This window comes from Chrysochloris asiatica, unplaced genomic scaffold (genome assembly GCF_000296735.1).
Source record: "Chrysochloris asiatica unplaced genomic scaffold, ChrAsi1.0 scaffold00048, whole genome shotgun sequence".
Classification (NCBI taxonomy): Eukaryota; Metazoa; Chordata; class Mammalia; order Afrosoricida; family Chrysochloridae; genus Chrysochloris; species Chrysochloris asiatica.
In genome coordinates this window covers 14396460-14407642 of record NW_006408566.1, presented here as the reverse complement: position 1 = coordinate 14407642, position 11183 = coordinate 14396460, and the positions used below count along the sequence as shown (strand labels likewise).

Genomic DNA, 11183 nt, shown 5'->3' with positions numbered 1-11183 from the left:
CAGATGTAGTCAATTTTATTTCTCTGTATTCCATCTGGTGAAGTGCATGTGTCTCTTATGCTGTGTTAATTAGGTATTTGAAATGAACAAATCATTGGTTTTGCAGAACTCTTATCATGCTTTCTCCAGCATCATTTCTATCACCAATGCCATATTTTCTAAGTACTGATCCTTCCTCTTTGCTCCTAACCTTTGTATTCCAGTCACCAGTAATGAACAATACATCTTGATTGAATAGTTGATCAATTTCAGATTGAAGAAGTTGTTAGAATTCTTCTATTTCATCCTCACTGGTTTAGTGGTTGGTGCATAAATTTGAATAATAGTGGTATTAACTGGACTTCCCTGTAGATGCATGAATATTATCCTATCACAGACAACATTGTACCTCATGACTGATCTGGATATGTTCTTTTTCATGATGAATGCAACACCATTCCTCTTTAATTTGTCATTCCTGGCATAGGAAACCATGTGGTTGTCAGAGTCAAAATGGCCAATACCAATCCTTTCCAGCTCATTAAGGTCTAAAATATCAATGTTTATGCATTCCATTTCATTTTTAACAACTTCCAATTTTCCCAGATTCATACTTCATACATTCCATGTTCTGATTTTCAGTGGATGTTTACAGCAGTTTCTCTTCATTTTGAGTTGTGCCTCATCAGCAAATGAAGGTCCTGCAGACTTTTCTCCCACGAGCTTTACTCCATTCGCGTCATTATGGTCAACTCTACTCTCAGGAGGCAGCTCTTCCCCAGTAGCATTTTGAATGCCTTCCAATCTGAGGGGCTCATTTTCTGGCACTATATCTGACAGTGTTTCTTTGCTATTAATAAGGTTTTCAGTGACTAAATATTTGGAAGTTTGTTTGTCAGTCTTTCTTCCTAGTCTGTCTTCATTTGGAAGCTCATCTGAAACCTGTCCTCCATGGGTGGCCCTGCTGGTTATTTAAAATACTGGTGGCATAGCTTTCAGAATCACAGCAACTCACAACCCACCACAGTACGACAAACTGACATACAAATGGTGGCAGTTTGGTTTTAAGTGGAAACTGTCACTTTAAATTTCGAGGAGATATTTGTGCATGCATAGTAGAACCCTCCAGGGGTGGGGATGGCGTGTCCATTCGCTCAGGCATCCCCTCTAGTCACCAGAATGGAGGTGCACAGACAGAAGAAGAATGTCCACACCTGTATCTCTGCCGTTCTGTCAGGCGTTCATGGCTGTTCTGATCCTTAGCACACTTAGTCTCTCTCAAGACGGCAGCTCTGGGAGCAGCTGAGCGTCTTGAAATAGAAAGCAATTGATTTCTTGATTCTGCTACCAATTCCCCTAGCTGTAAGCCTTCCAAGCTTCTAAATATTCCTTTATATGTGGTTCAGAGTTCTAGCACCATCCCTTGAGCCTCCTTGGTCTGGTATTCTGAGTTGTTGCTGATAGAGCTCCTCGCTGCATGTCTACCAGATCTGCCATCTTGTTGGTGGCATCTAAAGGCATGCTTTAGAGATAGGAAAATTCACCTTGTGCTTTGGGGTCAGCAGTTAAATTCCATAATGTATAGACATCAAAGCCACGTGGCCCTGGAGGTGGTGTGCATCTAAAATTGACCTTGTTTGATCAGATAAATCTTCTAGTCTTCTACCTTGGTACATGTTTTTGTAAATCCATTTATCAATGTTTATTATAAAAATAGCTTGAAGGCCAGGTGTGTTCTCCTCTAGCTTTCCAAAGAGGAAGGAGACTCCAACTCAAAATCAGCCCAAGGCCCAATCCTGTGCAGCAGAAGTCAGACATGCCTCTACCCTTTAACCTTCTTTTTGTATAGTAGTCTGACACTTACCATCCCTCCCACAACACTTTCACTTCTCTGCTGGGTTTGACAGTTCATTCCTGTAAGCCACACAGAACTCACAGACAATACTCACGATTGGGTAATTTGGTCAGAAGGGCCTCTTCTCAGCTGTATTGCAAGCATGCTTCTCTCATCCCCAGTCTCTCAGCCATGTGGCCCCTTGGCCTCTGCCTTGCTGGGCCAAGTGTTTCAAAGCTCCTATGGTGCTGCTGATAAATGCCAAAAGGTCTATTTTGCAAGCCAGCTTTCTGTCCAAAGGCACTCAGCTGTACTCACTCCAGCGGCCAAGAGTTTGTTGCTCTGTCTTTAGTATCTTCGCCTCTGCTTTTCCACAAAGGGATCTCACACTCCACCTGTGGTCCTTAGAGAGTCCTTCTTAAACCTAGCAGGATGGCAAAACTTAACCAGTCTCTATGCTAGAGTCCTGTACACCCTATTTGCATCGTTCCACCCAATCATTAAGGGTCCTGATGTGGCACTGTAAGATAAACACTGGATTGCTAACCCCAAGGTTGGCAGTTTAAACCCACCAGCCACTCCTTAGAAATCCTATACACTATAAGTCAGACCTGACTCAATGGAACTTAAGAACACCAACAACCCAAACAGTTGGTGGGAATTTCAAAAACTTTGGTAGATGCACCAGTGTACATTGTACCACGTTTTAAAGTAAGTTCTTAACAAAAGAATCAAACCAAAAAAAAAAAAAAAAAAAAAAAATCTGGTGTTTGAAAGATGCAGCTTTTACTTGCCTGTACTCTTGGAGATTTTAAGTTTCCAGCACTTGTTACTCCTTAACACAGTATAAACTGTTACTTGAGAACATTTGTTTGTAGAGCAGGTTTTCCACTATCATTATTATCTGATATGAACAACATTTTCATTGTCAGTGCTAATGTATTTCTATTTGTCTTCCTCTCCAGATGATGGAAACTTTAGGCATTGATTTTCCACCCTCTGTAAAATCTACCAAAGGCAGCAGTCAACAAGGCAGATTTGATGAACTGGAAAATCTGAATTCATTAGCTGAAAGCAGTCTGGATTTAGGTTTGTGTTGTTTTGTTTGTTTCTCATAAACACAAATTACATTATTTTGCAATCCTTCAGTTTTATTTTTGCATACAGTGAATGTCACAGAAACATTTTCATTTGTTCTGATGTTTAAAATTTAAACCTATGTATTCATTAATCTAACGAGCCCTGGTGGTGTAGTCCAGGGCATAGTAGGTTATGTGTTGAGCTGCTAACCACAAGGACAGCAGTTTGAACCCCCCAGTCTCTCCAGTGGAGCAGTTCAAGCTGACCTTGTGGTCCAGTACTTATCCTACAGCGCCTCACCAGGACTCTGTCTATAGAGTTACTGAATTGGAATCAAGTTGGAGGCAGCAGGTTTGGTTTGTTGTTGTTTAGTACTGACGAGAGGTTCAAACCTACTTGCAGGTCCTGTGCATTACCTTACAGCATTCCCATTAGGACTTCTTGTTAACATGGATCAAAATGAAAAGTTGTTACTTACACAAAATCCGAAGTCTTTACTAATATATATTAAAATATCTGATGCTACTAAGTGGTACTGTTAGCTCATGGACTGAGGCTGTTAAATATTAATGAAGAGAGGCATATTTTAAACATTTATGAAGCATTTTTGTAGCCATATATTACAGTCAATTTTGGTACATTAATAACTTAGTTTCCATTAAAGAATTTAAAAAGTGTAGTACCTCGTCTTGCCACCCTCCACCTCATATCGATTCTTATATATCCCTAAAAGCTTGACTTAAGAATATAATTTTCCTTCAGCCAACAGTGAAATATCAAATGTTATTACAATATTAACATTCCTAGGTGAGAATATTCAATTCTTTTATAGCACAGGGATTTCGAGAGCCATTGTTGAGGATTTATGTTGCCCTTTTCCTGTTATAACTGCTGGTAGGAAAAGCCTTTCTATGTTGGGCATTTCTTGTATTGTATGGCAATATGTTGAAATGGGAGAGAGAGAGTTATAGAAAGTGATGTTGCAGTTTTATGTGAATTCACAATTCTGTTAAGTAAACTCTTAGGAGAGGAATCCTAAATAGTCAAGACTGAAGGTTCCTAATAGGTAATAACAGTTGTTAGTGGGGCTGAGGAACTGTGTAGCAAAATTTCCCAATGCAATACATCATTTGATTTGTTAACTGCTGCTTCCATGAATATGGATTATCTACCCAAGTAAAATGAAGTTTTTGACAACTTTAATTTTTTTCTCCATTTATTGTTGTGAAGACTTCTGTTTTTTTGTTTTTTGTTTTTTTACTGAGGTTCAATGCATACTGAAGGTTGTAGTCTTTGATCTTCGTCAGTAAGTATTTTAAGTCTTCCAGCAAGGAAGGTTATATCATCTGCATGTTGTAGACTGTTAAGGAGTCTTCCTCCAATCCTAATACCTCATTCTTCTTCATATAATCCACATTCTCAGATTATTTGCTCTGCATATAGATTAAAGAAGTATGGTGAAAGAATACAGCCCTTACACAAAACTTTCCTGATTTGAAACTATTCAGTATTCCCTTGTTCTTTTCTAACGACTGCCTCTGTGTCTCTGTACAGTTTGCTCATGAGCAAAATCAGGCATTCTGGAATACCCATTCTTCTGAATATTATCCATGCTTTGTCATGATATACACAATCATTGTCAATAAAGCACAATTAAAGATATTTCTTTTATTCTCTGCTTCCACCAAGATCTATCTGATGTTAGCAGTGGTATCCCTAATTTAATGTCCTCTTCTGAATTCATCTTGAATTCCTGGAAATTCCATGTTCATATACAGGTGTGGACATTCTTTTTTCGTATCTGTTCATTGGTCTCTCGCTGTCTATGCAACTCCATTGTAGTGACTAGAGGGATGCCTGAGCGAATGGACACACCACCCCTACCCCTGGAGCATTCTACTATGCATGCACACATATCTCCTCCAAATTTAAAGTGAGTTTCCACTTAAAACCAAACTGCCACCACTCATCTGTCAGTTTGTCATACTGTAGTGGCTTGTGAGTTGCTGTGATTCTGAAAGCTATGCCACTGGTATTTTAAATACCAGCAGGGTCATCCATGGTGGACAGGTTTCAGATGAACTTCCAGACAAAGATAGACTAGGAAGAAAGAGTGACAAACTATTTCCGCATCTTTAGTCACTGAAAACCTTATGAACAGAAAAGAAACACTGTCAGATATAGTGCCAGAAAATGAGCCCCTCAGATTGGAAGGCACTCAAAATGCGACTGGGGAAGAGCTGTATCCTCAGAGTAGAGTTGACCATGATGACATGAATGGAGTAAAGCTCATGGGAGAAAAGCCCGTGGGACCTTCATTTGCTAATGGGGCACAACTCAAAATGAAGAGAAACAGCTGTAAAAATTCATTGACAATTGAAACATGGAATGTATGAAGTTTGAATCTGGGAAAATTGGAAGTTGTCAAAAATGTAATGGAACACATAAACATTGATATCTTTAGGCATTAATGAGCTGAAAAGGACTGGTATTGGCCATTTTGAATCTGACAACCACATGGTTTACTATGCCAGGAATGACAAATTAAAGAGGAATGGTGTTGCATTCCTTCATCATCAAAAAGAACATATCCAGATCAGACATGAGGTACAATGCTGTCTGTGATAGGATAATATTCATGCATCTACAGGGAAGTCCAGTTAATACCACTATCATTCAAATTTATGCACCAACCGCTAAACCAGTGAGGATGAAATAGAAGAATTCTACCAACTTCTTCAATCTGAAGTTGACTAAACATTCAATTAAGATGTATTGCTCATTACTGGTGATTGGACTTCAAAGGTTGAGAGCAAAGAGGAAGGATCAGTAGTTGGAAAATATGGCCTTGGTGATAGAAATGATGCTGGAGAATGCATGATAGAATTCTGCAAAAGCAATGATTGTTTATTTCAAATACCTTCTTTAGACAGCATAAGAGACGACTATACACATGGACCTTACCAGATGGAACACATAGAAATCAAACTGACTACATCTGTGGAAAGAGACTATGGAAAAGCTCCATATCATCAGTGAAAACAGGCCAGGGGATGACTGTGGAAAGACCATAAATTATTCATATGGTTGATGTTCAACCATTTCAAAATGTAGCATATGATCAAGAGCCAATGATACTGAAGGAAGAAGTCCAAGGTGAATTGAAGGAATTGGCAAAGAACAAGGCACCAGGAATTGATGGAATAAAAATTGAAATCTTTTAAGAAAGTGAGGTGGCACAGGAGGCACCTGTGCTGCATCTCTGCCACGAAAATTGGAGAACAACTATCTGGCCAATTGATAGGAAGAGATCCATATTTGTGCCCATTCCAAAGAGACGTGACCCAATGGAATACAGAAATCATCAGACAGTCTCTTTGATATCTCAAGCTTGTAAAGTTTTGCTAAAGATAACACAGAAACAGCTACAATCATACATTGACAGAGAACTTCCAGACATTCAAGCGTTATTCAAAAGAGGCCGTAGAACCAGGAACATCATTGCTGATGTCTGATGGAACTTGGCTGAAAGCAGAGAATATAAGAAAGGTGTTTACCTGTGCTTTATTGAACTATGTAAAGGCTTTTGATTGTATGGATCATGACACGCTATGGAGAACATTGCAAAGTATGAGTATTCCGGAACACTTAATTGTGCTCATGAGGAATCTGTACCTGGACCAAGAAGCTGTTGTTTGAACAGAACATGGGAACATTGAATGGTTTAAAATTAAAAAAGGTATGCGACAAGGTTGTTTTCTTTCACCATACTTATTCAACCTGTATGTTGAGCAAATAATCCAAGAATCTGGGTTGTATGAAGAAAAATTTGGCATCAGGATTGGAGGAAGACTCATAAAACCCTGCGATATGCAGATGATACAACCTTGTTTGTTGAAAGTGAACAGAACCTAAAACATTTACTGATGAAGTTCAAAGAGCAAAACCTTCGGTATGGATTATATTTTAATGTAAAGAAAACAAAAATCCACTCCACTGGACCACAAACAACATTTTTAATAACAGAGAAAAGATTGAAGTTGTCAAGCACTTCATTCTTACTGGATCAACTGTCAACAATCATAGAAACAGCAGTCAAGAGATCAAACGATATGTTGCATTAGGCAAATCTGCTGCAATGTTAAAGAGCAAAGATGTCAGCTTGAGGACTAAGGTGCGCCTGACCCAAGCCATGGTATTTTCAATAACCTCATATGCATGCGAAAGCTGGACAGTGAATAAGGAAGACCATAGAAGAATTGATGCCTTTGAGTTATGGTGTTGGAGGAGAATATTGAAAGTGCCATGTGCTGCCAAAAGAACCAAAAGATCCGTTTTAGAAGAAGTACAGCCAGAGTGCTCCCTGGAGGCCAATATGGCCAAACTTCGTCTCTCATACTTTGGATATATTGTCAGGATGGACCAGTTGCTGGAAAGGATATCATGTTTGGTAAGGTGGAGGGTGAGAGAAAAAGAGGAAGACACCCAACCTGATGGATGGCCAAGTGGCAGCATTGATGGACTCAAGTGTGGCAACAATAGTGAGATTGGACCAGGATTGAGCAGTGTTTCATTCTGTTGTGCAAAAGGTCGCTATGGGTCGGTACCAATACAATGACACCTAACAAGTACAACAACAGCATACTCTTATAGCTATTTTTGAGTTATCTTCAACAAAATTTTACTTGCGTGTGGTATTAATGATATTGTTTGATAATTTCTTCATTCCATTGGGTGACTTCTCTTTGGAGTGAGCACAAATATGGATGTCTTCCAATCAGTTGTCCAGGTAGCTCTTTTCCAAATTTCTTGTTTTTGATGAGTGAGAGCCACTAGTGCTACTTCAGTTTGTTGACCAATTTAAATTTGTACTCCGTCAATTCCTGGAACCTTTTTTTTTTTTTTTTTAATAAACCAGATCTTTACTGCAGCTTAGATATCTTTCTTTTTACAACTGGTTTCTGATGAAATGGTTGGTTGCCCATTTTTTGTTGTTCTTATTGATGTAGTGACCCTGTGTATACCTTCCATCTTCTTTTTGATGCTTTCTACATCATTCATTATTTTGTTTAAAGAATCCTTCTATATTGCAAGACTAGTTTTGAAATTTTTCTTCAGTTCTTTCAGGTTGAGAAATGCTGAGTGTGTTCTTCCCTTTTGGTTTTCTTACTCCAGGCCTTTGCACATTTAATTATAATGCTTGACTTTGTCTTCTCGAGCTACCATTTGAAATTTTCTATTCAACTCTTTTAAGTTTCTTGCATTTGTTTTCGCATCTCCTCAATGCAAACTAAATTTCTGTCTTTTGTGTCATAAATTTTGGTCTTTTCTTTCTTTCCTGTCTTAGTATCTAATACATCGATTCTGTTCTTTAAATGATCTCAAAATTCATGGGGGATATATTCAGGGTCATAATTTGGCTCTCATGAACTTATTTTAATTTTCTTCAGCTTCAGCCTGAACTTAAATATGAGAAGTTGATAGTCTAAGGCAGCATCTGGCCTTGTTTTGGGTGATGTAATGATCCTTTTCTCAGTCTCTTCCCACAGATGGAGTCAATTTGATTTCTTTGTATTCTGTCTTGTGAGGCCCATGTGTATAATTGTGTTTTATGTTGTTCATAATAGATATTTGAAATGAAAGAGTCACTGATCTTTCAGCATTCTATCATGCTATCAACAGCATCATTTCTATCACCATGGCCGTATTTTCCAACGACTGAGCCTTCTTTGTTTCCAACCTTTGTATTCCAGTTACCAATAATTATCAAAACTTTTTTTTAATGTTTTATTGTGAATTATGTGGTAGTTTACATGGGAGAATATTAGCTTTACATTCATCCTACCGTATATTGTTACATTGCCATGGTTACGATCCCCTCCATGCATCATCAACCAACCAAAGGGTACACTCCTGCAAGCCTGCTCCCCCAATCATCATTTATGTTCTATTTTATGTCATAATGTTCATTGTAAGATTTTTTTAAAGGACAAAAATATATGAAGTACATAAACTCCCTGATTCCTATCTCCCTTTACCACCCTTATCATTTTCCTCAGAGATCACAGCACAAAGGTGTGGCATAATCCTTTCCCTGAATGAGCTCAAGTTCAAATCCGGTGGAAAAGCTACAACAAATAAACACATTTTGTAAATAGCATTTTATGGAAAGCTATAAGTCCTTTAGAGACTACAGAGAGGTTTTAGAGACACATAAACAATCTGGAAAGGAGCTCTGGTAGCGTAGTGTGTATGAATCGGGCTGCTAACCTTAAGGTCGGCAGTTCGAAATTACCAGCGGTTCCACGGTAGAAAGATGAGGTGGTCTGCTCCTGTAAAGATTTACAGCCTTGGAACCCTGTGTAGGGTCACTATGAGTAGGAAGGGACTCCATGGTACTTAACAACAACAACAACAAACAATCTGGAAGGATAGAGGGGAACTTTGTATAGTATGTAAAAAAGATAGTTTAGGTAAGCATTCCAAGTAGATAAAACAGCAGGAAAGAGAACAGGGAAGTGTCAAGTTCTTTAACATTCTAGAAATGACACTTATGGTGAGAATGGAGGAGTCTTATTTACTTTGCAAATGTAAGCAGAAAATAATCGTGTCTATAAATTTTTCTAAACAATGAATGTGCTAGTTCTCTAAGTATGGCATGCAAGACGAGAGCGGAACGTAAGAAGTAAATTCCAAAGTCATTGTTGTTTTCCTGTGCTACTTGGTTTCTGAGCCCTCTCCTAAGTGGGAATCAACATTAAAAGGAATATAGCAGAAGGATTGTTGTAACTACTTAAGTATATAGTTGCAATCTGTGTCTCTTACTTGCTGGGTAAAAACTTGCAAGTTATTTCACCTGAATTTCCTTACCAGTAAAATCATGTTGATAGTATCATTTCTCTGTAACTGAAAAGTTGCTGTGAAAATTAAAGAAGGTAACAAGTAGAAAATAATCCTATCATTCATAAGCAAAGACCTTTTTAAAATTCAGGTGTTTTGGCTTATCTATTTTACATAGAATTGTTCTTTTTAAATTGGTTGATAAAGGAAAATTTATAGCTAAATTAGAATATCATCAGTAAGATATATGTGTTGTGTTTTTTCCCTTTCAATTAAATATTATTGCTACCAAAATGTCGTATTTTCCCTGAGGCCATATTTTAAATTGTAGCCCTTTTCTACTGAGCACTCCTCAACACTCCTCCTTGCTTTATTTTTTACCATATCACTTTTATTTTTTTTCCAAAACATTTGCAGTAAATGTTTTGCCTGTTTAATATTATCATTCTTCTACCTGGAAGGATAACTGCCCTTAGTCGGTGCATGTAATTGTTTGTTGAATAATCTGTGATGAATGAATACATCTTGTATTCAGTGTCACCTTGTTTGCTCTTCAGATGTGATGATTCCAGAAGATGTTCAAGGACCTACCTTACTTGTTGACCTTCCAGCTGTGACTCAAAGAAGGAATCAAGAAGATTTCCCCTTGTACCAACTCCCCAGGACCCGAGTTGTTTCAAAAGTCTTAGCACACACAGGAGTGCTGTCTTCTAGATATGCTTCGGATGCATGGTATGCATTATTTCTCTTCATTTCCCATCTATGAAAAAAGATGCATTTTGTGCTAGAGCATTTAGTAAACATTCACAGAAAAATGATAATTTTACATAACTGAAATTGTACTATACAAATAGTGTTTTTTTTGTGTGGAAAGTGGATTATAGAGAGTACTTTTTTTTATTATTATAACCAGCTAGGCAAGAAGCATTTGGGGAAACCAAAGGAAGGCATAGATTTGAGAGTTAGAAAATCTGTATGAGGCAGTAAATGATGAGGTGTTGGGATTGAGTAGAGGTAGTTGTGGACGATTCTCGTTTCTGGTTTGCAAAAGTAGATGGATAATAAATATAAGATTATAGGATATGAATAGTTTGGGGTCAAAAATTGAGATTTCAGTTTTTCACTTGTGGATGATAAGTATCTGTAGGACAACTCACAACAAATATATGGGTTCAGGTAGATATTGAAGTCTATTTTGACATGGATAATACAGAGTGTTTTATGTATAGTGTTGGTAAGTGTTGTTGAGTCGGTTCCCACTCATAGCAAACCTTTGTAGGATTTCTGAGGAGCGGCTGGTGAGCTTGAACCACCAACCTTTGCAGTTCAAACTGACCCTGCAGTCCAGTGCATTAACTTGCAATATCATACCAGGACATGCACACTCTTTCTCGATATATATATATATATAGTGGTGATGGTGATTGTGTGCTATATATGTATATATATA

The 11183-nt window shown here is 38.0% G+C and overlaps 1 protein-coding gene across 1 annotated transcript in view; it reads left to right on the top strand.

Annotated features, from left to right (window-relative positions):
* Positions 1-11183, top strand: part of INADL (InaD-like (Drosophila)) — a 383821-nt gene that overhangs the window by 129812 nt on the left and 242826 nt on the right. Inside the window, exons 19-20 of the mRNA XM_006862480.1 lie at positions 2779-2908; positions 10291-10465. Coding sequence (XP_006862542.1) covers positions 2779-2908; positions 10291-10465 — 305 coding nt within the window. The remainder of the gene's footprint in view (positions 1-2778; positions 2909-10290; positions 10466-11183) is intronic.